A 27,914-nucleotide genomic window follows, 5' to 3' on the forward strand; every position below is an offset into this window, starting at 1 on the left:
TCCAACATCTAGTGGAAAGCCTTCCCAGAAGAGTGGAAGCTGTTTAAGCATGAAAGGGGGACCAATTCCATATTAATGCTCATGATTTTTGAATGAGATGTTCCACATACTTTTGGTCATGTAGGTTATTTGTTGTATGCATCATTCTGACAGTGCTGTGATATGTGCATTTAGTGATAATGTTTACATCCCTCACTCGGCAGCACATGGTAATAAAGTCGGGCACAGATCCTGAAGCTGTGCACAGTGTCGAAACACAGCATTGTGCAGCCTCAAATTTTGTGAGAAGAAATCTTTTGCAGACTATCCAACTATTGTGACTCATTTACAGAGTCACAATAAAACAGTGGTGAGATATGGAGGTATGTGACCACTTTACATAATATGATGACGTGTAGGCCTAAAGCTATTTTACCGTGTTTATTTAAAAAGAGACAACCTTGGACTGGTACGACCAATTTGTGGACTGTAAAATCATTGATATATATACTGTAGACATAGATTTTTCAAGAATGTAACTTCATAAATGCTTCATTAAATTAAGCAGTTATAAATTACATTCAGTCAGGGCCAGATCTTTGAGTCTTTCAACATGGCGGCTCTGTGGAAGTTGCCATGTATCTTCATCTGTGAGAACAACAAGTTCGACATGGGGACGTCTGTAGAGAAGAGACTATGTACCTGGCCTCAATTTAGGACACACACAGTCATTGAGTCTACAGGATAAAAAGAGTAATAAAGTTTATTGAACGACCATTCAAAGTTGAAAGCATTCCCACAGTCTAACACTGACAAATGTCAGCTATCCAAACTGCCAATGTTTGTCTAAAGTTAAATCTAGACTTGGTTTCCTCTATCGTAATCGCGCCTCTTTCACCCCAGCTGCCAAACTAACCCTGATTCAGATGACCATCCTACCCATGCTAGATTACGGAGAGGTAATTTATAGATCGGCAGGTAAGGGTGCTCTCGAGCGGCTAGATGTTCTTTAACATTTGGCCATCAGATTTTCCACCAATGCTCCTTATAGGACACATCACTGCACTCTATACTCCTCTGTAAACTGGTCATCTCTGTATACCTGTCGCAAGACCCACTGGTTGATGCTTATTTATAAAACCCTCTTAGGCCTCACTCCCCCCTATCTGAGATATCTACTGCATCCCTCATCCTCCACATACAAAACCTGTTCTGCCAGTCACATTCTGTTAAAGGTCCTCAAAGCAAATCAATCAATCAATCAATCAATCAAATTTATTTTATATAGCCCTTCATACATCAGCTAATATCTCGAAGTGCTGTACAGAGACCCAGCCTAAAACCCCAAACAGCTAGAATGCAGGTGTAGAAGCACGGTGGCTAGGAAAAACTCCCTAGAAAGGCCAAAACCTAGGAAGAAACCTAGAGAGGAACCAGGCTATGAGGGGTGGCCAGTCCTCTTCTGGCTGTGCCGGGTGGAGATTATAACAGAACTATGCCAAGATGTTCAAAAATGTTCATAAGTGACAAGCATGGTCAAATAATAATCATGAATAATATTCAGTTGGCTTTTCATAGCCGATCATTAAGAGTTGAAAAACAACAGGTCTGGGACAGGTGGCGGTTCCATAACCGCAGGCAGAACAGCTGAAACCGGAACAGCACCAAGGCCAGGCGGACTGGGGACAGCAAGGAGCCACCACGCCCGGCAGTCCCGACGTATGGTCCCAGGGCTCAGGTCCTCCGAGAGAAAGAAAGAGAGAAGGAGAAAATTAGAGAGCCAAGATTTTCAAAATGTTCATAAATGACAAGCATGGTCAAATATTAATCAGGAATAAATCTGTTGGCTTTTCATAGCCGATCATTAAGAGTTGAAAACAGCAGGTCTGGGACAGGTAGGGGTTCCGTAACCGCAGGCAGAACCGTTGAAACTGGAATAGCAGCAAGGCCAGGCGGACTGGGGGCAGCAGGGAGTCGTCATGCCCGGTAGTCCTGACGTATGGTCCTAGGGCTCAGGTTCTCAGAGAGAGAAAGAAAGAGAGAACGAGAGAATTAGAGAAAGCATACTTAAATTCACACAGGACACTGGATAAGACAGGAGAAGTGCTCCAGGTATAACCAACTGACCCTATCCCCCCGACACAAACTACTGCAGCATAAATACTGGAGGCTGAGACAGGAGCGGTCAGGAGACACTGTGGCCCCATCCGAAAATACCCCCGGACAGGGCCAAATAGGAAGGATATAACCCCACCCACTTTGCCAAAGCACAGCCCCCGCACCACTGGAGGGATATCTTCAACCACCAACTTATAATCCTGAGACAAGGCCGAGTATAGCCAACAAAGATCTCCACCACAGCACAAACCAAGGGGGGGCGCCAACCCAGACAGGAAGATCACGTCAGTAACTCAACCCACTCAAGTGACGCACCCCTCCCAGGGTTGGCATGAAAGAGCACCAGTAAGCCAGTGACTCAGCCCCTGTAACAGGGTTAGAGGCAGAGAATCCCAGTGGAGAGAGGGGAACCGGCCAGGCAGAGACAGCAAGGGCGGTTCGTTGCTCCAGAGCCTTTCTGTTCACCTTCACACTCCTGGGCCAGGCTACACTCAATCATATGACCTACTGAAGAGATAAGTCTTCAGTAAAGACTTAAAGGTTGAGACCGAGTCTGCGTCTCTCACATGGGTAGGCAGACTGTTCCATAAAAATGGAGATCTATAGGAGAAAGCCCTGCCTCCCGCTGTTTGCTTAGAAATTCTAGGGACAATTAGGAGGCCTGCGTCTTGTGACCGTAGCGTACGTATTGGTATGTAACGGCAGGACCAACTCGGAAAGATAGGTAGGAGCAAGCCCATGTAACGCTTTATAGGTTAACAGTAAAACCTTGAAATCAGCCCTTGCCTTAACAGGAAGCCAGTGTAGGGAAGCTAGCACTGGAGTAATATGATCAAATTTCTTGGTTCTAGTCAGGATTCTAGCAGCCGTATTTAGCACTAACTGAAGTTTATTTAGTGCTTTATCCGGTTAGCCGGAAAGTAGAGCATTGCAGTAGTCTAACCTAGAAGTAACAAATGCATGGATACATTTTTCTGCATCATTTTTGGACAGAAAATTTCTGATTTTTGCAATGTTACGTAGATGGAAAAAAGCTGTCCTTGAAACAGTCTTGATGTGTTCGTCAAAAGAGAGATCAGGGTCAAGAGTAACGCCGAGGTCCTTCACAGTTTTATTTGAGACGACTTTACAACCATCAAGATGAATTGTCAGACACATCCCTGCAAACACATCCCTGGGTCATTCCTCTTTACAGTTCGCTGCAGCTAGCGACTGCAACAAGCTGCAACAAACACTCAAACTGGACAGTTTTATCTCAATCTCTTAATTCAAAGACTCAATCATGGACACTTGCTGACAGCTGTGGCTGCTTTATGTGATGTATTGCTGTCTCTACCTTCTTGCTCTTTGTGCTGTTGTCTGTACCCAACAATGTTTGTACCCTGTTTTGTGCTGCTACCAGGTTGTGCTGCTGCCATGTTGTGTTGCTACCATGTTGTTGTCATGTTGTGTTGCTACCATGCTGTGTTGTCATGTGTTGCTGCCATGCTATGTTGTCGTCTTAGGTCTCTCTTTATGTAGTGTTGTGTTGTCTCTCTTGTCGTGATGTGTGTTTTGTCCTATATTTTTAATCCCAGCTCCCGTCCCCGCAGGAGGGCTTTCGCCTTTTGCTAGGCCTTCATTGTAAATAAGAATTTGTTCTTAACTGATTTGCCTAGTTAAATAAAGGTTCAATAAAATAAAAAATAAATATATAAACACCAGTTATAAGCACTAGTTATGAGTTATGACTAGTTCATTCAGAGATTCGTGGTGACGTAGGGAGCAGGAAAAATGCACTCACCAAGTCTCAGCCAACATTACTGCTTCAGTCCAATCACGTCAAACTGTATGACAATCTTTCAGTCGTTCAGTTCATACAGATGCTTCCGTTTCACAGTGGTTCAATCAGTATCCTCACGGAGAGAGGGAGTCAGAGAAAGAGGAAGAGAAGGAGAGGAAGAGAGACAAATTGGAAAAGGGAACGGCAATAGTAGTCTATGATGGTGTTATTACTTGCAGTCTGGTGTCTGTTATTAAGTTTATCTTGTCAAAGTGCAACAATAGCATCTCGGTCAGAGAAACGTAATACATACAAACAGTCATAAAGCGTGTTGCATCACTGCCTGATATGGCAACTGCCCGTCCTCTGACCGCAAGGCACTACAGAGGGTAGTGCGTACGGCCCAGTATATCACCGGGGCCAAGCTCCCTGCCATCCAGGACCTCTGTACCAGGTGGTGTCAGAGGAAGGCCCTAAAAATTGTAAAAGACTCCAGCCACCCTGGTCATAGACTGTTCTCTCTGCTTCCGCATGTCAAGCAGTACCGGAGCGCCAAGTCTAGGTCCAAGAGGCTTCTTAACAGCTTCTACCCCCAAGCCATAAGACTCCTGAACATCTAATCAAATGGCTACCCAGACTATTTGCATTGCCCCTCCCCCCCCTTCTTCACTGCTGCTATTCTCTGTTATTATCTATGCATAGTCATTTTAATAACTCTACATGTATATATTACCTCAATTACCTCGACACCGGTGCCCCGCACATTGACTGTACCGGTACCCCCTACATATAGCCCCGCTATTGTTATTTTACGGTTGCTATTTGTTATTCTTATCTCTTAAGGTATTTTCTTAAAACTGCATTGTTGGTTAAGTGTTTGTAAGTAAGCATTTCCCTGTAAGGTCTACACCTGTTGTATTCAGCACATGTGACAAATAACATATGATTTGATAGTACAGAGTAGTACTCCCCAAGCCAGGGGTGGCCAACCCTGGTCCTGGAGAGATATAGAGTGTGCAAGCTTTGTAAATTACATACAGTGTATCAGCATGAACACACCTGATACAGCTAAGTAAAGTATTGATGAGGATGAGAGGTTGATATGTTGAATCAGGTGTGTTAGTGTTGGGCTGTGCCACTCGAGAGGCCTGATCAGATATTTCTATTGAAGCAGCAGTTTCTCAGCATTTTCCTAAATCTATGCTCTCGGGCCCTGCAGAACAATGTAATGTTCAGCAAACTGTATTACTGTTAACTCTGTAATTGACTCTTTTTACAGTCTATTATGTTTGTTGTAGGCTATTTAATATGATTTTGCGGTGTTGGACTAGAGTAAATGGCAAGTTTATTAGTGCGGTTTCATGGTGTTACAAAATGCTAAATGCTCATTCTGCTAAATTAGTTTTGCATCACGTGCCATCCAAACACAGTCAAAAAATACAAGGAACACCCTTATCAAGAAACGCCACGGATTGCGGTCTGCAATTGAACCATATTGTTTAATTTTGTTCCCTGATTTGCATAATGCTACTACTGCTTTTGGAGCTCAAAACAATGTTTTTCCTTCACCTAAGTTACAAAATAATACAAAAATAAATTATAAATAGTGGGGCGAGCGCGTCAATCTGGTCCAAGTTGATTTTTTACAGAGGCCCCACCCCATTCCTGATTTTTTTTGAAGGCCATCTAATAAAAATGTAAAAAATGTCTAGGAAGGCACATTTCACGATCTGATATTATGGTAGCCTAATCTTGACGGCAAATTGATTAGCGTTAAACCACATCTTCACCCCAAGTTGCCATATCTGTAATAGGTGCTTGATGTGTGGGGTGTGCCCAGAAATATGGAAAGAGTCAAAGGTCATTCCACTACCTATGGAAAAAAAATATGCCTTCACTGGTCCTAATAGTTTACAATAAAGTAAATTATTGGAAAAAAGTGCATCTGTGCAAATCCAGGATTATTTCTCATGTAATGGTCTGATAAGAAGTTTCCAGCATGCATACAGAGAATGGTATTCTACCAGTATGGCCTTAGCGCAAATGACAGATAATTGGCGTGTATGGATGACAGGAAGTTGGTGGGTGTAGTGTTGTTAGACTTTAGTGCTGCTTTTGATGTAATTGATCATGAACTGTTGCCAAGTAAACTAAAATGTTATGATTTTATGTCTGTTGCTCTATCCTGCATGGAAAGCTACTGCATCTATCTAGGAAAAGGTGCTAAAAAGATCTAAAGGTACCTTTTCAGACAGCAAAGGTTTACATTGTGGCGTCCCTCAAGGCAGCTTCCAAATGGAGTAGAGGCCGAAAGATGGAGTAGAGGCCGACTCCTCTACTCCATCTTTACTCTCAGTAATGAATAAAGCAAGAGTGGTTATGTCTGCTGATGACTCAACAATGTGTAGCACTGCATCAGTATATAATGATTTAACAGATGTACTGAGCAAATAACTAAGAACAGTGTCTGAGTGGGTTAACATGAACAAATTGATGTTGAATATTTATAAAACAAATTGTATTTTATTTGGTCCAAGATATATGCTTGCTGGTGATCCTCAAATAAAATTGTCGATGATGTCATGTTAGACACACCTCTATCCTGGTTTGAACATAATGTATTGCATTTGTAAACTATTCAGACCCTTTCGCCTTTTCCACATTTTGTTGCGTTACAGCCTTATTCTAAAATGGATTAAATCAATAAAAATCCTCATCAAATCTACACAATATACCCCATTATGACAAAGCGAAAACAGGGTTTTGGAAATGCTTGTACTCAGACCCCTTGCTATGAGACTAGAAATTAAGCTCAGGTGCATCCTGTTTTCATTGATCATCCTTGAGATGTTTCTTCAACTTGATTGAAGATTGGAGTCCACCTGTGGTAAATTAAATGGATCGGACATGATTTGGAAAGGTACACACCTGTCTATATAAGGTCCCACAGTTGAAAGTGCATGTCAGAGCAAAAATCAAGCCATGAGGTCGAAGGAATTGTCCGTAGAGCGCCGAGACAGGATTGTGTCGAGGAACAGATCTGGGAAAGGTACCAAAACATTTCTGCAGCATTGAAGGTCCCCAAGATCACAATGGCCTCCATCATTCTTAAATGGAAGAAGTTTGGAACAACCAAGACTCTTCCTAGAGCTGGCTGCCCGGCCAAATTGAACAATTGGCGAAAAGGTCTTTGGTCAGGGAGGTGACCAAGAACCCAATGGTTACTTTGACAGAGCTCCAGAGCTCTCCACCAATGAGGCCTTTATGGTGGAGTGGCCAAACGTCTGCCTTTTACTGAGGAGTGGCTTCCGACAGCCCGCTTGGAGTTTGTCAAAAGGCTCCTAAATGACTCTCAGACCATGAGAAACAAGATTCTTTGGTCTGATGAAACCAAGATTGAACTATTTGGCCTGAAAGCTAAGCATCACATCTGGAGGAAACCTGGCAAGCATCCCTACGGTGAAGCACGGTGGTGGCAGCATTTATTTATCCTTTATTTAAACTAGGCAAGTCAGTTAAGAACAAATTCTTATTTACAATGATGGCCTAGGAACAGTGGGTTAACTGCCTTGTTCAGGGGAAGAACGACAGATTTTTACTAGCTCGGGTATTCAATCTAGCAACCTTTTGGTTACTGGCCCAACGCTCTAACCACGAGGCTACCTGCCACATCATGCTATGGGGATGTTTTTCAGCGGCAGGGACTGGGAGACTAGTCAAGATCAAGGGAAAGATGAACAGAGCAAAGTACAGAGATTCTTGATGAAAACCTGCTCAGGACCTCAGACTGGGGTGAAGGTTCACCTTCCAACAGGACAATGACCCTAAGCACACAGCCAAGACAACGTGGGATGGGCTTCAGGACAAGTCTCATGTCCTTGAGTGGCTCAGCCAGAGCCCGGACTTGAACCCGATTGAACATCTCTGGAGAGACCTGAAATAGCGTTGCAGCGACACTCCCCATCCAACCTGACATGGCTTGAGAGGATCCGCAGAGAAGAATGTGAGAAACTCCTCAAATACATGTGTGCCAAGCTTGTAGCGTCATACCCAAGAAGACTCGAGGCTGTAATCGCTGCCGAAGGTGCATCAACAAAAGTACTGAGGGGTCTGAATACTTATGTAAATGTGATATTTCTGTTTATTTTTGATACAAACATTTCTAATAACCTGTTTTTGCTTTTTCATTATGGGGTATTGTGTGTAGATTAATGAGCGGATAAAAACTATTGAATCCATTTTAGAATAAGGCTGTAACAACAAAATGTGGAAAAAGTCAAGGGGTCTGAATACTTTCTGAATGCACTGTAGATAACATTGTAATTAAAATGGGTAAAGGCATTGCCATTCTGGAGGCGGAAGAAACACACACCTGTTTAGGCGAGGTATTGGCTAGAGGAGTAAACTTGAAACGGATAAGTAGAGCTCAGATGCAATAATTGAATAAGCTGTCAAACCCTGATGAAGAGAGCTTGGCTGTCGGAATAATTTAATAACCAATGTTACATCTGAGCTCCTAGAGTGTGCAGCTTTCCTTACATTTTTTTACGGGCATTGCCATGACAAGAAAAACAATTCTGGGTATGTGACATCCACCACTCTGAATTGGGTGATCAAAGCTTTGGTTCTATCACACATAGAGTACTGTCCAGTCATATGCAGCAAAATATCTGCGGCAATAAAATACATTAAATAAAAAGCTCCAACTCGCTCATAACAGGGCTGCCAGATTAGATCTTCATTGCTCTATCCATATAAATGTCAACTGAATGTGTCTTAATCTCTCTTGGCTTCCAGTTAAAGGCAAATTAGGATCCAGTCCTTTGGGTGGAATGTAGTAGGGCTGATCCTAATTAGTCGACTGGTCAATTGTTTGGTCATTAGGCTGTTGTGCTGCATCAGATGACCTGGCCTCCACAATCACCCGATCACTACCCAATTGAGATGGTTTGGGATGAGTTAGACTGCAGAGTGAAGAAAAAGCAGCCAACAAGTACACAGCATATGTGGGAACTCCTTCAAGACTGTAGGAAAAGCATTCCAGGTGAAGCTGGTTGAGAGAATGCCAAGATTGTGCAAAGCTGTCATCAAGGCAAAGGGTGGCTACTTTGGTCGTTGTCATGTTAACTCTTATGGCAACTCAGGGTCATGATTCCATCTCCATCCAATAGGACTAGACCTTCCACTGACACTTGTAGCATAATATTCAAACAGTGAGTGTTTATAAAGCAAGCTGTGATGTTTGTTCCAAAGTCCCCCCAAAAAACAACAGCACACATTCGGTCTCTTTTAGGATCAGACATGAAGCTCTCTTAGACCACAAGTGAGGATGATATGGCTACGGTGTCACTGAAGAGAGACACTGAAGAGGTGACCTTAAAGTCTTGTCTGTATCACCAAGTCAGTCAGTAAGCCTACTATCTCTCAGCCAATCTAGCCATGAGCAAATGTGGGATTTGTCTGGTAGGACATTCTGCTCTAAGTTATTTGCTATGATATGTAATATACACTGCTCAAAAAAATAAAGGGAACACTTAAACAACACAATGTAACTCCAAGTCAATCACACTTCTGTGAAATCAAACTGTCCACTTAGGTAGCAACACTGATTGACAATAAATTTCACATGCTGTTGTGCAAATGGAATAGACAAAAGGTGGAATTTATAGGCAATTAGTAAGACACCCCCAAAAAAGGAATGGTTCTGCAGGTGGTGACCACAGACCACTTCTCAGTTCCTATGCTTCCTGGCTGATGTTTTGGTCACTTTTGAATGCTGACGGTGCTCTCACTCTAGTGGTAGCATGGAATGGAGTCTACAACCCACACAAGTGGCTCAGGTAGTGCAGTTCATCCAGGATGGCACATCAATGCGAGCTGTGGCAAAAAGGTGTGCTGTGTCTGTCAGCGTAGTGTCCAGAGCATGGAGGCGCTACCAGGAGACAGGCCAGTACATCAGGAGACGTGGAGGAGGCCGTAGGAGGGCAACAACCCAGCAGCAGGACCGCTACCTCCGCCTTTGTGCAAGGAGGTGCACTGCCAGAGCCCTGCAAAATGACCTCCAGCAGGCCACAAATGTGCATGTGTCTGCTCAAACGGTCAGAAACAGACTCCATGAGGGTGGTATGAGGGCCCGACGTCCACAGGTGGGGGTTGTGCTTACAGCCCAACACCGTGCAGGACGTTTGGCATTTGCCAGAGAACACCAAGATTGTCAAATTTGCCTGCTGCTGGGTTGTTGCCCTCCTACGGCCTCCTCCACGTCTCCTGATGTACTGGCCTGTCTCCTGGTAGCGCCTCCATGCTCTGGACACTACGCTGACAGGCACAGCACACCTTTTTGCCACAGCTCGCATTGATGTGCCATCCTGGATGAACTGCACTACCTGAGCCACTTGTGTGGGTTGTAGACTCCATTCCATGCTACCACTAGAGTGAGAGCACCGCCAGCATTCAAAAGTGACCAAAACATCAGCCAGGAAGCATAGGAACTGAGAAGTGGTCTGTGGTCACCACTTGCAGAATCACTCCTTTTTTGGGGGTGTCTTGCTAATTGCCTATAATTTCCACCTTTTGTCTATTCCATTTGCACAACAGCATGTTAAATGTATTGTCAATCAGTGTTGCTTCCTAAGGGGACAGTTTGATTTCACAGAAGTGTGATTGACTTGGAGTTACGTTGTGTTGTTTAAGTGTTCCCTTTATTTATTTATTTGAGCAGTGTACTTTGGAAATCTTACTCACTCTGTGGTCTCAGGGGCGCGGACTACTGGTTTTATTGTAACTTACATTATGCCAGCTGTCTACTACTAGGCCTTTAGCTGTCTACTACTAGGCCTTTAGCTGTCTACTACTGGGCCTTTAGCTGTCTACTACTGGGCCTTTAGCTGTCTACTACTGGGCCTTTAGCTGTCTACTACTGGGCCTTTAGCTGTCTACTACTGGGCCTTTCGCTGTCTACTATTAGGCGGCATGTGATCTCAGTATCGCGCACTTTAGCTTTTATTGTGTGTATCGGTCTTTTTAGATAATGTTACTAACACCGTCTACAAAATTGTGTGTTCTATAGTAGCCTAGGCTGTACTGCCTGTGGACCCAGTAGCGCCGACTACTGCTTTTGTTGTATGTAGCTAGCTTTTATTGTGTGTAGCTTAGCTGTTTACTAGCCTATACTGTGGTCTCCGTAGAGTCGACTGCTTTTAATGGTGCATTTGACAATGGGTTAATTTACTTTAACCATCAATAAATAAAAAAATGTACACATTGATAAACAGTTATTGTTAAAATTGTATAATAGTAATTTGTGCTTGTCAAACTCTAAGCCTATTAAGCTTGGTTGAATAATGGTTTATAAATGCACTTAAAAAGGTCATAAGACAAACTCTTGTTCCATCATGTAACCTTGCAAGGCTTTCACTGTTGAGGAATATTCTAACTTTTGGATGGGATGCATTGGTGCTATTATATATTTATACCAGGAATTAAGGCATCATGTCGAGATCTGTCCATCACACTAGAACTAACAACGACCTCGAGCGCCATTGAAAGGAGGGATACCTGGAGTGGCGTTAAGTGTTGAGGAGGATCAACTGAAGTTGAACATTCACGGTGTCTGTGACTCCCACAATTTGGTGCATCCCAGACCGTGGTGAAACAGAGAAGACCCGGTCTGTACTACTGAATTTTGATGCAGAGTCTTTACCAGATAAAGTCATGTTAGGCTGTGTCAGTTATCCCATGAGAGCTTTTGTCCCAAATCCATTACAGTGTTTTAGGTGTCAAGCTTATGGTCATGTGTCAGCAGTGTGTTGGGGGGAGATTCCTAGATGTGAGAAGTGTGCAGGAGGACATGAGACAAAGGAAAGTGTAGTATCAGTGGGAAAAGTTGTGTGTGTAAACTGTAAGTGCTGAATATTAGAGGTGTCCGGTGAGAGACAGGCAGGTTGAGGTTGCCAGGATCAGAGTAGTGCAGAAGGTGTCGTGTGCTGAGGCAGTGAAGAAAGTAGTAGAGGAAGATGGGTCCAGGGTGAGGAATCCTAAGAGGATCTATGTGAGTAGGCCGAGGCCAATAGAGATAACATGTGCTTCAAAGTTGTTTTTGGTGGGGGGGCGTTCATAGCCATGGTGTCAATTGTACTGCAGGAATGGAACGTAAATCATAGAGGATAGATGTTGTGGTGGCAGCTGCAGAGAAGTACTTGGGTGTATGAGATTTTACTGCAGAATAGTTGCAAGATGTTTCGAAAGATAGTGTCCCCTCCTCCCAGGCTGCTGGCCTGGAGTAGGATCAGACAGGGCCAAAGTAGTGGAATAGTGGTGAGGTTAGTTGGTAGGGCAATGTTTCACAAAGTGTAATGAATTCATACTACAGAATAGTTGGCTGACACACAGCCAATACAATATTTGTTTGCGGACCGCCATACCAAACAAGAAGATATCATGTTACAGTGCGCAGAGCAGTGTCGAGAAGGCGGCCAATGTGCAAATTTCAGACATGAAAATAGCAGTGAAAGAAACAACGTGTAGTAGGGCAAAAACGTCAACAAGGGAGAAAGTATGTTTGTCATGCAATTTGTTTAGCTTTTTTGGATACATGAATTCTGCTGGATGATTACGCACAGGTAGTTAGCTAACCTTTGCTAACTAGGAAGGAGAAGCAACTTGGAGCCTTTTTTTTCACTGCGTTGATGTGTAGTGAGCTATTTGTGCCCTTAAGGCTCAGAGGTGAGAGTACTTAGCACCTCTGAAAAGAGTGCTGGCTGTAATTTGCAAAGGAAGCGCAAACCAATTCTACAGCAAAAATGTAGCAATCAGACATCCACCAGTGGGTGATCCCTAAACCACACAGCACTGAACAAATGGCAAATGAAGGGAGATCCACATTCAGTGTGTGCGGTCCCTCAGAGCCTAACCCACTCCTTGCCCCCCTCAAACGTTTCACGTTTGAGTTTTAACGCTAAACTGGCACACCTGATTAATTAGTAAATTAGTCAAAGACTTGATGATTAGTTGACAAATTGAATCAGGTGTGCCAGTTTAGGTTTAAAACTCAAAATGTGAAACGTCTGGGGGGGGGGGGGGGGGGGCCAGAGTTGAGGGTTGGAAAACCCTGCCTTAGAGGTTGCATTGGCTTCACTCAGGTCACACAGGGGGGAACGAGCAGCAACTTGGAGACTTCTTTCAATGTGTTGATGTATAGTGAGCTACTTGTGCCTTTAGCGCTTGCATTGGCTTCACTAAGTTCACACAGGGAGGAAGGAGCAGAAAACTGGAGCCTTCCATCCTTGTGTTAATGTGTAGTGAGCTACTTGTGCCCTTAGCGCAGGGGTATCAAACGCATTCCACGGAGGGTCTAGTCAGCAGGCCTGGGCAACTCTAGTCATCGGGGCCTGACTGTTGTCACACTTTTGCCCTAGCTAACACACCTGACTCCAATAATCAACTAATCATGATCTTCATTATAGAATGCAATTAGTCTAAATCAGCTGTTTGCTAGGGATGGGGGAAAAGTGTAACACCAATCAGGCCCACGAGGACTGGAATTGCCTAGGCCTTCTGTCTGCAGATTTTTGGTTTATCCTTTCAATTAAGCCCTAGACAACAAGGTGTGGGGAGTTCCTTACTAATTAGTGACCTTAATTTATCAATCAAGGGCAGAGCAAAAACCAGCAGACACTCAGCCTTCAGTGGAATGAGTTTTACACCTGTGCCTTAGCAGCTGCATTGGCTTCATTCAGGTCACAGAGGGCGGAAGGAGAACGCCCTTGCGTACGTGTGCAGTGAGTGCATGTTTCTGTTTGCTGCTTCATCCCCACTGCATGAGGGGTCCTGAGCCCCTCTATTTATCATCCAGCTGTCTTAAGTCAACCTCTACTTGCCTGGTTTGGTGTCCCCTTCCCATAGTCCTGTTTCTGGACTTTCTGGCCCTGGTCCTTTTCTTCACTGATCCTACCTGCTTTTGCTCCAGTCTCCAAGATCAAGGTGACATTTACCAATTTTAAGAACACTTAAAAGGTAAATCACTGGTGATAATTATTTCTTGTGCCATTCCAATCATTTTATGAAAGTTTACCATTGTTTTGAGGCCTTTGTTCTCTGCCTCTTTCCTGATTGAATAAAATGGTTTGAGCATTGCTGGGCCTACCCCAAGAGACAGCGTGGAGGTGGATCATCATGTGACTATTGCCATAAAGAGCTCACTAAACCCATGGAGAATGATAGAGGACTCTAGTGCCTAAAAGCCTGTTTTAGCATGGGCACTGCCATTGAGGACTTTCACCATTTTTTTAAGTAGTCAACTGGGTGGGACTTTCCATGGTTTAAGGAAGGATTACATACATTTACATTTACATTTAAGTCATTTAGCAGACGCTCTTATCCAGAGCGACTTACAAATTGGTTACATTATTCCATTCAGCTCATCAGGAGGGATCAACTGGCAGTAAATCTCAAACCTTGGCTTTATACCTGTTCAAATGCTCCATATGGCAGTATATACCTTTTCAGCTTGTTTACCAACTCAGCGAAGGAAAAAGAAATTGACTACTTCAAAATGGAGAAGGCTCAATAGCACTGCCCGTGTGCAGACGCTATAATCAGGGGGGATACGAGTTCTCTACCTTTCTCTGAGTAAACCAGACCTAGATACTGAATCACCTGGAACAGACTGATGAACACTGTCTACAAAGATTGTCTCACCCTGCTATGATTTGACTGAAGTCAGCTATTTATGACTTATTTTAATAGTTGTAGTTTCCACATTCATTAAGTTGTTAAAATGTAACCAATGTCTTGTAGTAATATGTGCAAGTGTTTTTGATGCAAAGGTCAGGCTCCACTCAATGTCCATAGGAACAATTTTAGTTATACCTTTTCATAAGTGTAAAGACACATTCTCTCATCTTGTATCACAAGTCATTACTGTTCAAACCATTTTAATTAGTAATTATGTTGCCTGTGTCCACTCCTCTCTGACAAGACATTTTGGTTCAAACAACTTCATTCAGTTTTTTTATTATTTTTATTTAATTTTACCCCCCTTTCCCCCCCCAATTTCGTGGTATCCAATTGTTAGTAGTTACTATCTTGTCTCATCGCTACAACTCCCGTACGTGCTCGGGAGAGACGAAGGTCAAAAGCCATGCGTCCTCCGAAACACAACCCAACCAAGCCGCACTGCTTCTTTAACTCAGCGTGCATCCAACTCGGAAGCCAGCCGCACCAACGTGTCGGAAGAAACACTGTGCACCTGGCGACCTTGGCTAGCGTGCACTGTGCCCGGCCCGCCACAGGAGTCGCTGGTGCGCGATGGGACAAGGATGTCCCTACCGGCCAAACCCTCCCTAACCCGGACGTTGCTAGGCCAATTGTGCGTCGCCCCACGGACCTCCCGGTCGCGGCCGGCTGCGACAGAGCCTGGGCGCGAACCCAGAGTCTCTGGTGGCACAGCTAGCGCTGCAGTGCCCTCGACCACTGCGCCACCGGGGAGGCCTTCATTCACAGTTTAATCAAAACAGGTACTGAACATAAGGTATTTTGATCTAAAAATACTGTAGAACATTAACAATTACTGGAAATACCACTGACTTTGCTGCCCGCATTCATTACATTCAGTTGCTCTTAAAACCAAAGCCTTTCAAGTTTAACAGAGCATAAATGGATGCGTTCGATTGTAGCAGTGGAATATGGGTACAGGTTTTACGACATGATTGAGGAAACATTATGCAGAGGGAATATGGTTATTGATAGACGTGAATCTCATGAAAGTGATATGTTGTATTGCTCTTTGGCAGTGCCATCTCAATTTCACATCCACAGAAGGTCGTGTGCAGTAGATAAGATTATTTTTGCAGTAGATTCAACATAACATATTACAAGGTTCCACTACTAATGCCGCATGTTTCAAAACAGTGCTATGAAAGTTCAGTTCTCACAGTAACGTCACTGTCGAACATAAAAGCCACGCCTAGGAGGAAGCAGTCACAAATGGAAATCAGCTGGATACTCAATCGGATTGGCTCTCGTTGTACCACCCTTTACCTAGTGTGGCAGCGTGAGATTGGACCTACACGTTGATGTAATTAGCCCCTCCCCTTTCATTAGTGAATTAGCGTTGAACTGTGGACTTAATCATCTCCACTGACATTTGCTGGGATCTTCAATAAGAGAAAATGTGCTTGTCAGGGTTAGCAGTCCATGGTCTCTCTTGACCATAAACCTCCAAGACCAGTCCAATGGGTCTTGGGACGGTTCCTATCAGAGTCCAGCGTCCAAGCAGAGGCTGGTTTGGAGTCGAGGATGTTGTTCGAAAGGCCTTGCGGTTCAGAGGAAGGTCCTTCCATTAAATGACCAGGCATAGGGTCAGTTCTTAAGTCAGGGACAATGATGGAGGATAAAGATCATAGGAAAAGGGAGGCTAGATACCATGGGCATTTCAAAAATGTCCTTCACGGTATGGTTTTGATCCAGCTGATGTGAAACATGCACTTGTCGGGGATATCCTTCCTCTAAATAAATGCGCAAATGCCTTTCTGGGTCAGGCTCTACAAAACATTGAGAAAAAGGGAAAAAAACTGATGAAAAGAAAACAAACGGGGAGGATGTATAGGCCTACATATTTGGCCTGCATGGGCTCGTCTTCCATCGGGAGAGCGTTAGACACAGAGAGCTTTGGGGAACCTGCAGACAAGGAGGGAACAAGGTAGTGTCAATCATGTCTATCTAGACAAAACACACATACAACCCCATGCACTGATAAAAGTATATATGCAAGACTGAGTCCCATTTGTGCACTAGAGTATAAGCCGGTAGTAACATTATGGTAACACAATCCCACCTGTCCTCAGTGAATCCCTCTATCTCCTCATCATCATCATTCAGCTCCATGTCCAACTCATTGTCAAGACAACCGCGGCCGTACCCACTCAGGACACTTTGGAAATAAAGCAGAAATATCATGACTCCTTATTCAAACATACCGGTACATCGGTTTTCTCTGGTTGACAGATTGCTTTTGGAGTTGATCTGTTCGGTCCCCTTCCCTAGCCTTTCGTCCTCCTGGTAATGGATTACACTCCCATACCACATGAGACCAGACAGGCTTTGGGTTGTGTACAAGCTGCCTCGGCACATCAAGCCCAATCAACTCCTGCTGTGTAGTGAAAGCCACCCCCCAGAACCAGTAGAATATGCTGGTTTGGTGGGAGCAATTCATACCAGCAACGCGAGACAGATTTTCTGATTTTATAACATACATGGACCATAGAAATTCATCCACAGGCCACCAACTATTTCATACTGGCTGTAGAACTAACAAACTCATATGTTTTGTCGAAGATTGCATGGAGACAGAGTGAGGTCTGCTGTGTCTGCTCACCTGACGGAACGACAGGTGAAGAACACAATCCTCTTCAGCCTCTTGTTGTAGAAGAAGTAGTTGAAGGACCAGAGGCTGCCTTCCTCCCCAAAGGGGTCGGAGTCCAGGTCAGGGTTGTAGCTGAGGACAAAGAGGGACATATAAATATACTTCATATACTGGTAGCAAACAAGAATCAGAAAACATAGTGTACATGTACCTTCACACACACCTGTATATGTCACATTCCTGCAGGCTAATTTCCTGGTCGATGAAGTTCCACAGCTCTGGCCCCAGGGAGTTGAACTCCACTCCAACTGATGAGTACAGGCTGCCGTTTACTGCATTCGCCACCTGGCGGAGGCACGGCACACAATCACTACAACGTCTCATTCTCCTTACAGATGAATAGACCTCTTAAGGCCTTCGCTGTACGTCGGATTCAGACTTCTACGATTATCACGTCACTGTGCGACGTCACCAAATTAAAATCTTGATTATCAACCCGGCCAGATCGTACGGCTTTCTTCAGGTCTGCAATTGGCTTGCGAGGCTACGTCAGCAGACATAGGCTGTCAACTGCAGCGGTGTATCTCCCCTGTGCATGTGCCGACACCAGCAGCGAAGGCCTCACTCTATGCTTATGCGCGAGTGAAGTGAGTTTGGAAAAACAAAGAATACATCATCTCACAAAAAGCTCATAAACTTTATTTGTCCAAACTCAGAATCAAATAGGCTTCCCCAAAGTAACATGGTCGCTGTGGTAGAAGGTTTTATTTTGACTGGCGATTTTGTGCATTCCTCAAAATCACATCAAGTAGCCTAAACAAGATTATTATTAGGGAAATCATTATTCTTGCACAGCATGTAAAAGTTTCAAACTATTATACAAATTTGACTATACACAATAATCGTATTATTGTGTGCATACTCTTGTGTTCCTATTGGTCAGTCACCGGGATCGGCTCGTAACACTAGCCACACACTACACGACAAAGGCAAAACAAATCTGACACACAACTTTGCCAGAGCCTACGGCTAGAATCGTACAGTCTGCAAAGGCCTTCACAGCAGCGGTGTCAAACTCAATTCCTGAAGGGCCTCCGTTGTACTTGATTGATCAACTAAGATTATTTATTAGTTAGGTTATAATTAAAGGTTATTGATAAGTCACTTGGTTGTCGAGGTCTCAGACAAACTGAAAGGTGATAGAAAAGGAACCAGCAGACACACGGCCCAGGAATTGAGCTTGACACCTCCATCTTACAGCCTGTGATATTCCATAAGCCCCTTGTAGAAAATTCACTATCTCCCCCTTATGCGTATGGCTTAGTAACAATGTGCTCCCGGGACTTGCATGGAATGATTCAGAGCATCTGTATAGGAGTATGTGAGCAATTCTGAAATTAGGCTTGAACGGCCGTTTTAATTGGGCTGGTTTAAAGTCATCCCAACGTGGTCTAATCATGAGAGGAACAGAGGTAGTGCTACTGACCCAGTTGAGGCTGGGCTCCCGGCTGAACTCGTGGCCCCGAGCTGCACTGAAGTCGTAGTCGGGCCTGAATGACTCGTTGAGCGTGGTGATGAGGTAGAACAACGTCTTCCTGCAACACTTGTCAGTCAGAGGGTTCTCACCATCCTCACTGCTCTTCCCCAGTCTGTGCCAAAAACAATGGCGATAAGTAGAGAGCGCAAGGGAGGGAGAGTGGAGTTATTTGGTTGGGAAGTAAAATATTATTTTCCATTCATGTGCCACATAAGACTGATAGTGTGATACAACACCAGTATATACAGAGTAGTATTCATTAGTGCACACTGTAGGAAAATGTTTCACAATGGGAAAACAAAAACAGGTAGTCCCTCCCCCATTGGTATCCGTTTCGTTCCTAGTGATCAGACCTGTGTTATGCAAACATTGTGTGGCTGTGGTACTTACTGGGGTGGGCTGGTGGCGCTGGACTGGGGGGGCGAGAGGGCCTCTAGGACATGTGGTTCCCCTTCCTGGCAGAACTGCTTAAACATGTGCTTGTCATCACCAGCCATCTTGCAGGAGTAGCTCTCGATCCTAAAGCGAGACAAAACCCTGAGTTAAACTGTTGGCATTGTATTAAAAGTGGAATTCCTTTAATCTAATGACTGGAGGACATGGGTATTGTCTCAAACTAATCATGTCCCTAATTCAATAATACAAACCGTACAGTATCTCATCTACTGACCCTCCCACGTTGTATGTTTCTTTGTGTTTATTGCTTTGAACAAGTCTCGGTTGTCTGCTTCATTGAGTTCTATTTGAGGGATGTGGATGGACTGGCACTAGGTTGAGGGAGTCGTGCAGGGTCTGGTCATGTTTATTTTCCCCCCAACCTTAGTTCTACAAGAGAAGAGGTTGTGCAACTCAAACTCTAGCTCAGAGACACACTGTGGCCCAGTCTAATTATAGGAAGGAGAAAAGGTCAGGTGGGTGGGTGTCACATGACTGCCCTAGTTTCCATTAACAGACAAATGGGACTCACCACCTGAATTGAGTAGGTCTTATGTAGCAAAATGTGAAATGGTATTTTTTTTAGTATATATATATTTTTTTTTATACATAGCATCAAAGTAGAGAATGAGCTACAAAATGGTATGTCATATACTACATTTGAGGAACAGTGAGGAAGTAATTCTGCCTTGAAAGTTGATCAACTTGTAAACTCACTTTTGAGAAAATGGCCTTTGAATGTTTTGGCATCTAGTGAAGAGCTCTTTGTCTACACCCATTCCGCATCGATCACACCCTCTAAAGCATTAGCCCCACCCATCTCGTTTCGCTCTCGGCACGCACACAAGACGCACTGGCCGATGATTTGTTCACCTCTGGATAACATAAAACAGTCTAACCAGCTCTACTGGCAACAATTTCATTACACTTTTTTGCAGACATTTACTGACACCGGCCATATTCAATGGGTGTTGTACACACACACGTCACAAGTCAGCCAGCTAACGTTAGCTAGTTAAACAAAAATGCCTAACATTAGGCTCTAACTAGAAAAGCAAACAGCTCTGGGAAAAGAATAATAACCTCCGCTAAGGAGCCAGCCAGCTAACGTTAGCAGTACACTTTAGCATAACCGTTGGTGTCTTAAGGGTAAAAAATGACCCGCCACTATGTTTAACAGCAAAGAAAATCCCATTAATTAATTTAACTTTTCCTAGCGTGACCCCAACATTAGAAAAAGTGAAACATCACCTTTGTTCATATTTCCATGAAAGCTGTACACCACTGGGGTACAAAGATTGTCTTAGGGTAATTTTGACCCGCCAGTTATAAAATCATTTACACACCACAAAAACACACACAGAAATTGAGATTGTTTTGTCTGAGTTCAATCAGTAGCACACGAACACTTTATTGTGCATGTGCAGCATCTCCCCTCCACGAAAAAAAAAAAGACTCAAGTTCGGACAAAATAAACATTTATTGAAAACATTGTTTACTAATGGGAATGCAGTCAGAGGCTATAAAATGTTCTCTTTGCTGAAGTCATAAGTGCACGTTTCAGTGCCCAAGACATGCAGTTGCCCATGCCCAGGACATCGCCTCAACATTCTAGAAGTTCATCACACCAGCCATCGAAAAAAATCTTCCTGGAGATTACAAATTTGAGGTTTTCCGTAAATATGGAGACAACTGGAAAAGGATGGATGAGGTTGACCTGCGTGCCTACATAGAGCTGCTAATCTTTGCGGGTGTGTATAAGTCCCGAGGTGAGGCTACATGTAGACTCTGGGATGCAGAGAGTGGAAGGGCGATTTTCCGTGCCAAGATGCTACTGAAAGTCTTTCACACTTTCTTAAGAATGCTAGAATTTGATAACCGCGAGTCAAGACCTGCAAAATGTGAGAGAAACTGGCGGCCATAAGAGAAGTCTGGGAGAAGTGGGTGGAGCGTCTGCCATACCTCTACAACGCTGGGCCTGAAGTAACAGTGGATGAGCAACTGGTTCCATTCAGAGGTACATTTTTATTTTCATATCTGAAATGTGATTTTCACTGTTCATTTTATGTATTGCTGTAAAATCATTGACTTGTGATTGTTTTGTGACATTGATACCAATTACTGATTGTTATCTCTTTTGTCCAAAGGTTGCTGTCCTTTCCAGAAGTATATGCCCAGCAAGCCAGCAAAGTATGGCATCAAGATATGGGTGGGCTGTGATGCACAATCCAGCTACGATTGGAAGATGCAAGTTCACACAGGGAAGCCAACCAGTGGAGGCCCGGAGAAGAACCAGGGGATACGGGTTGTGCTTAATGTGACAGATGGACTGAGGGGGCGGAATGTCACGTGTGACAATTTCTTCACTTCTTATGAAGTCAGCCAGCAGCTCCTGAAGAGGAAGGTCACCATGGTTGGCACAGTTAGAAAGAACAAGTCTGAGCTCCACCCTGCACTCCTCTCAAGGGGGAGAGAGACCTCAAAGTTTGCCTTCACCCCCACCACCACTCTAGTTTCTTACCTCCCAAATAGGAAGAAGAATGTGGTCCTCCTGAGCACACTGCACAAAACGGCTGAGATAAATGATCGTGAGGACAGGAAGCCAGCCATCATCCTGGACTACAACCACAACAAAGGAGGCATGGACAACCTGGACAACTGGACAAGGTGATTGGAACTTACAGCTGCAGGAGGATGACTTTCTGCTGGCCCCTGCTCATCTTCCATAACATCATTGATGTGTCCTCATACAATGCCTTCGTGATATGGAACAAGATCAACCCTACCTGGATGCCTGATAAGTGGAAAAAGAGGGTGTTCCTAGAGCAGCTGGGAAAGGCACTTGTAACCCCACACATTCAAAGACGGGAGCGCCTCCCCCGCACAGCAGCCTCTGCAGTGCTTGTGAAAGCTGTTCAGGGGGCGGAATCTTGTCCTGATCCACCTGAGGCTGCAGCAGGCAAGAGGAGGAGATGCCAATTCTGCCCCCCAAAGAAGGACTGTAAAACAAATACTATATGCTGCACATGTGAGAAATACATCTGCAAAGTCCATGCACACACACACTTGCATAGTGTCCTACATGTGCTAATTACACAATTTATTATCTACACGTTTTTGTTTTGTATCCATCTTATTTATACACCTTGTGGGTGGGGGCAATGGTTTAAAAAAAAATGGGAGAAGACTACAATTTTGTAGTTTAATTCCTCATTGTTAAGTATAAGAATATCACTATGTTGCCAAAAAGGTTCAAGACTTATGGTTTCCCTTCAAGAAAATGCATTCAAAACTACTTTCTGCACATTTCTGCTACACAAGTGATATCTCACAAAATGTTTACACCTATGCAGTGCCTTTAACAATAATAATAAACCTCTACTTCAGTAAAGAAAACAATGACAGGTGTGTTTTAATAAAAACAAGTGGCGTCCACTGATTAAATGCAGTCTTTCTGCATTGTGAAAAGGGAAAACCCTGATTTTGATTTTAACAAACAATTGGTCCCCCCAAAAAATGCAAATTTCAAAATCCCGATGTGGCCCTCGAGCCAAAAAGTCTGCCCACCCCTGCTATATAGGATAGTTGCTTGTGTAGACCTATTTGTAACAGACTTCCTGTTAAATATAACATTTTATCCAGAAACAGTCATTCTATGGAAAACTATGATAGAATGTGAACCTCAAACATGTGACTGCATGCTCTGTTTTGTATCATTATGGGTACAGTTGAATTTCTGATTAATTGCAGACTTTGGCTTTTTGGGGGGGGGGGGTGGAAAGGATCAGCCTCAGTCAAATTGTGCCAGCTTGGCCTCTGCTGCCATCATGGGCCATACTAATCCAGTAAGCAGCAGGCTAAACACAATCAGTGCCCAGCTGTGAGTGTGTGTATGCTCCATAGCACTCTCCATTACAGTATAAAAATAGCCACAAAGGCCTGTTAGAGGACACCCTGTCCTGGGTCAGACTGCCCCATCGGTCAGAACCATGAAAGGGATCACCACCACCGTTCCCACTGGTTCCACAACCTACAGTCCTTTGTAAAATCACTGCTCCTACTGTTACCTCAATGCCTGCTGCAGTTGAGTAAATCTACCCCCGTTGCGTAACACTACACTCATCCACCATCCTAAGGGATCAATACTTTTTGTGAGCGATTACACCTCCTTAGCAAAATTGTCCATATTACCAGTAATCACTACAGTGCTTGATGGGGATTAGGGCTCAATTCCTATGGCAATCCTATTGCATAAAACCCAATATTGCCTCATCTGGTCCTGCTCAGGTACTTTTTAGGTAGCCTACACCACATTTTTAGCACAGAGACACACCTCTGTGGGAGTTCAGTTGACCATATAATTCTGACAATTTGTTGTTTACCTCTGTTTTTACATATGCAGTGTCCTCAGCTTTGACTTTACCCTTCATAGGCTGTATGGTTTTGTTGATGCTCCCAGAGAGCCTCAAAGTGTTACGCTTGCCTTTTAAAAATAGAGCCTATTAACCCAATAAGAAATACACCCCTGAAGAGAGGCACAGAATGCATGCACCATCCACAGAGGAGGTAGGGCGAGGGGTGTGTTGTTATGGTCCATGAACAGCTGATCCTGTAGTAGTAGCAGCCTACAGTTCCATCTGTCACCATGCACCTGCGGTTCACACACAGGCCTACTAAAGGACAGCGCATTTAGTCACGGTTAAAAACTTGAACCTACAGTCCCATTCAAAAGTTTGTGACACCTACTCATTCAAGAGTTTTAATTTTTTTACTTTGTAGAATATTAGTAAAGACAAACTATGAAATAACACATGGAATTATGTAGCAACCAAAAGTGTTAAACGAAATATTTATATATTTTATATCCGTCGAAGTAGCTACCCTTCGCCTTGATGACAGCTTTGCACACTCTTGGCATTCTCTCAACCAGCTTCAATCAATCAAATGTATTTATAAAGCCCTTTCTACGTCAGCCGATGTCAAAGTGCTACACAGAAACAACAGGGTTGCCTAAACCCCAAACAGCAAGCAATGCAGATGTAGAAGCACGGTGGCTAGGAAAAACTCATTAGAAAGGCAGGAACCTAGGAAGAAACCTAGAAAGGGACCAAGGCTCTGAGAGGTGACCAGTCCTCTTCTGGCTGTGCCGGGTGGAGATTATAACACTACATGGCCAAGATATTCAAAACTTCATAGATGACCCACAGGGTCAAATAATAATAATCACAGTGGTTGTAGAGGGTGCAACAGGTCAGCACCTCCAGGAGTAAGTGTCAGTTGGCTTTCATAGCGTCACCTGGAATGCTTTTCCAACAGTCTTGAAGGAGTTCCCAAATACGTTGAGCATTTGTCGGCTGCTTTTCATTCACTCTGCGTTACAACTCATCCCAAACCATCTCAATTGGGTTGAGGTCAGGTGAATGTGGAGGCCAAGTCATCTGAAGCAGCACTCCATCACTCTCCTTATTGGTCAAATAGCCCTTACACAGCCTGGAGGTGTATTGGGTCATTGTTCTGTTGAAAAACAAATGATAGTGGGACTAAGGGCAAACCAGATGGGATTGCGTATTGCTGCAGAATGCTGTGGTAGCCATGCTGGTTAAGTGTGCCTTGAATTCTAAATAAATCACAGACCGTGTGATCAGACCAAAGGACAGATTTTCACCGATCGAATGTCCATTGCTCGTGTTTCTTGGCCCAAGCAAGTCTCTTTTTCTTATTGGTGTCCTTTAGTAGTGGTTTCTTTGCAGCAATTTTACCACGAAGGCCCGATTCACGCAGTTGATGTTGAGATGTGTCTGTTACTTGAACTCTGAAGCATTTATTTGGGCAGCAATTTCTGAGGCTGGTAACTCTAATGAACTTATCCTTTGAAGCAGCGGTGACTCTGGGTCTTCCTTTCCTGTGGCGGTCCTCATGATAGCCAGTTTCATCATAGCGCTTGATGGTTTTTGTGACTGCACTTGAAGAAACTTTAAAAGTAATTTACATTTTCAAATTTTTTCATGACCTTCATGTCTTAAAGTAATGATGGACTGTCGTTTCTCTTTGTTTATTTGAGCTGTTCTTGCCATTATATGGACTTGGTCATTTACCAAATAGGGCTATCTTCTGTATACCAACCCCTATCTTGCCACAACTGATTGTCTCAAACGCAGTAAAGGAAAGAAATTCCACAAATTAACTTAAGGCTGTTAATTGAAATGCATTCCAGGTGACTACCTTATGAAGCTGGTTGAGAGAGTGACAAGTGTGCAAAGCTGTCATCAAGGCAAAGGGTCGCTACTTTGAAGAATCTCAAATATAAAATATACTTTGATTTGTTTAACACTTTTTTGGTTACTACATGATCCCATGTGTTATTTCATAGTTGATGTCTTCACTATTATTCTACAATGTAGTAAATAATAAAGAAAAACCCTTGAATGAGTAGGTGCGTCCAAACTTTTGAATGGTACTGTATGTGTTAGTCATGCAACAGTAACACAGGCTTTACAAAACACGTTGTGACAAGTGATTAGATATGAGGTAATTTGATCGACTAATGATACTGGTCTAGTGCGGTTATGGTAATTACCTTCCAAGGATGCGAGACTCTCCCGTTTCAACACAGAGTTGAGAGCTCAGGGCTTCAAAACTGCTGTTCTCTAACAGTTTCATTGCTGCCTGTGAGAGGAAAGGGAAATGTTAAAATAGACAGTCCATCAGACATTCAAGAATACTTTTTCACGGCTTCCTTAGTGGGAAAACAGGGCGTATGCAATACATGTTTTTCTATTATTCTGTATTTAGTAAAATATGTTACTTTTCGTAAGGTATGTATTAGTTTGCAGTGGTGTAAAGTACTGAAGTAAAAATATTTTTTTTTTAAAGTCGTTTTTTTGGATATCTTTACTATTCATATTTTTGATGAGTTTTACTTTCACTTCACTACATTCCTGAAGAAAATTATGTACTTTTTACTCCATACATTTTCTCTGACACCCAAAAGTACTTATAGCATTGTGAATGCTTAGCAGGACAGGAAAATGGTCTAATTCACACTTATAAAAATCCCTGGTCATCCCTACTGCATCTGATCTGGCACTCATTAAACACAAATGCTTTGTTTGTAAATTAAGTCTGAGTGCTGGAGTGTGCCCCTGGCAATCCATAAATCAAAAAGAAAATTGTGCCATCTGGTTTGCTTAATATAAGTATTTTGAAATTATTTGTACTTTTACTTTTGATACGCAAGTATATTTAAAACCGAAACTTAAAAAAAACTTTTACTCAAGTAGAATTTTACTGGGTGACCTTCACTTTTACTTGAGTCATTTTCTATTAAGGTATCTTTACTTTTACTCAAGTATGACAATTGGGTACTTTTTCCACCACTGTCAGTTTGTGGAATCCATCACCCATTTCATATGATATGAATTACAATTCATATTATGTTATGAATTTGCAAAATGTACAATATGTTACGAATTCTAGCTAGGTGGTTAAATGTTTGCTAAATTTGCTAAGTAGTTATGAAGTAGCTAAAAAAGTAGTAAGTTGTTTAAAAGTTGCTAAAGTTGTCTGTGATGAGATTGGAAATAGCAACCTTTGGGTTGCTAGACCTTCGCATTATGTCAACCCATCCACCCCGACTAACCACTCTACTTCAGTATCCATCTCTCATAAAACTATACCAAACTTAAAATACCATACTAACTTTAGATTTCCCAGATTTCGTTTACTATGTTACGTCTAGTCTATGATACCAGGCTGGTGGACAGTCTCCAAGCTCAATGCTATAGATACAGTAGCTGCACCCCGAAATAAATTAGTTAGTTACATTGCACTGTTTAGTGTTTGATTCCACTGGCCAATTTAATAAGCATAGGGGGGCAACCAAAGATCCTTAAGTATTCTAATTCCATGGGGGCACGCCGTGGGGAAATGTGATAAGTAAACAAAACGACCAACCCCTTTCTGTCTAGCTGACCCCTCCCCCACTAAACCTCTGCTTGCTAGGTAGTTGGCTACAGTAGCTAGCTAATCTACATATTTCACATAAACATTCTTCTTACCAAAGATAACGTCGACGCTCTTTGTGAAACTGAAATGTCTTTACCAATTTCACTGATGATGTTTCTCTAAACGGGCGAGGACGCGCCACAGATTTGTTGTTGTTATGCAAGTTAGCTAGCAAGCACTGACTGTGTCAAAGCAGTTAGTTCCTAAACTTCAGCAATTTAAAAAGATACTCGTTCGAGATTGATTTATCGTTAAAGCTTTTATCGAAAAACTTCTTATGCCGATTAAATGAGACGACATCAAGTCCAAAGAACCCCTGAATCCTTCTGACTTGGATTGCAGCGGCATCCCTTTTGGACAGATTTACGTTGACCGAGATAAGCTAACGTTAGCTTGCTAGTTACAGTTTCTGTCAGATCAAGTCTCCTTTTCAAAGCGACTTGATCCCTTGCACTGCTTCTGTCTACTTCGCAAAGTCACAGTGTAATTTTTGATTAGCAATACTGATAATTTGAAGGCAAACCACACAACAGCGTCGATGAAAACGTAATAAATCCACTGTATTTAACTCCCGCCCACTGTAAACCATGATGTACATTTTCATTGTCAAAGACCACACCTACTTATTTTGAGTGTTGCTTTGTAGTGCTCTGAATGGCTGACTGCCATGTCGTTATAAAACACTGATGGTTATGATTGGTCAAAATGGTGTGTCG

General features: G+C 43.2%; 1 protein-coding gene across 3 annotated transcripts; it reads right to left on the minus strand.

The window, feature by feature from the left end:
* Positions 1 to 724: 724 nt before the first annotated feature.
* On the minus strand, positions 725 to 27,795 carry maf1b (MAF1 homolog, negative regulator of RNA polymerase III b). Of its 3 annotated transcripts, none has more exons than XR_008760160.1 (10): positions 27,252 to 27,795; positions 25,772 to 25,860; positions 19,150 to 19,278; positions 18,709 to 18,871; positions 17,446 to 17,567; positions 17,235 to 17,354; positions 16,695 to 16,790; positions 16,473 to 16,537; positions 3,881 to 3,962; positions 725 to 1,998 (listed from the first exon to the last, which is right to left on the minus strand). XR_008760160.1 is itself a non-coding variant. In XM_055929245.1 (8 exons), the coding sequence occupies exons 2-8, from the start codon at positions 25,852 to 25,854 to the stop codon at positions 16,513 to 16,515; spliced, it is 738 nt and encodes a 245-aa protein (XP_055785220.1). In that variant the 5' UTR covers positions 25,855 to 25,860; positions 27,252 to 27,794; the 3' UTR covers positions 14,563 to 16,512. The 3 variants fall into 3 exon arrangements, 1 of the variants encoding a protein (XP_055785220.1); XR_008760161.1 differs by having other exon boundaries at positions 3,881 to 3,992; XM_055929245.1 differs by lacking the exons at positions 725 to 1,998; positions 3,881 to 3,962 and having other exon boundaries at positions 14,563 to 16,537; positions 27,252 to 27,794.
* Positions 27,796 to 27,914: the final 119 nt, after the last annotated feature.

This window comes from Salvelinus fontinalis, chromosome 7 (assembly GCF_029448725.1).
Source record: "Salvelinus fontinalis isolate EN_2023a chromosome 7, ASM2944872v1, whole genome shotgun sequence".
NCBI lineage: Eukaryota > Metazoa > Chordata > Actinopteri > Salmoniformes > Salmonidae > Salvelinus > Salvelinus fontinalis.

Excerpts from the sequence above, each read along its gene's own strand:
- maf1b (XM_055929245.1), bottom strand. The coding sequence starts at position 25,854 with ATGAAACTGTTAGAGAACAGCAGTTTTGAAGCCCTGAGCTCTCAACTC. Across the intron at positions 17,568-18,708 it reads GGGAGCCCAGCCTCAACTGG|GTGGCGAATGCAGTAAACGG; the intron begins GTCAGTAGCACT and ends TGCCTCCGCCAG. Across the intron at positions 16,538-16,694 it reads GAGGGATTCACTGAGGACAG|GTTCCCCAAAGCTCTCTGTG; the intron begins GTGGGATTGTGT and ends CCTTGTCTGCAG.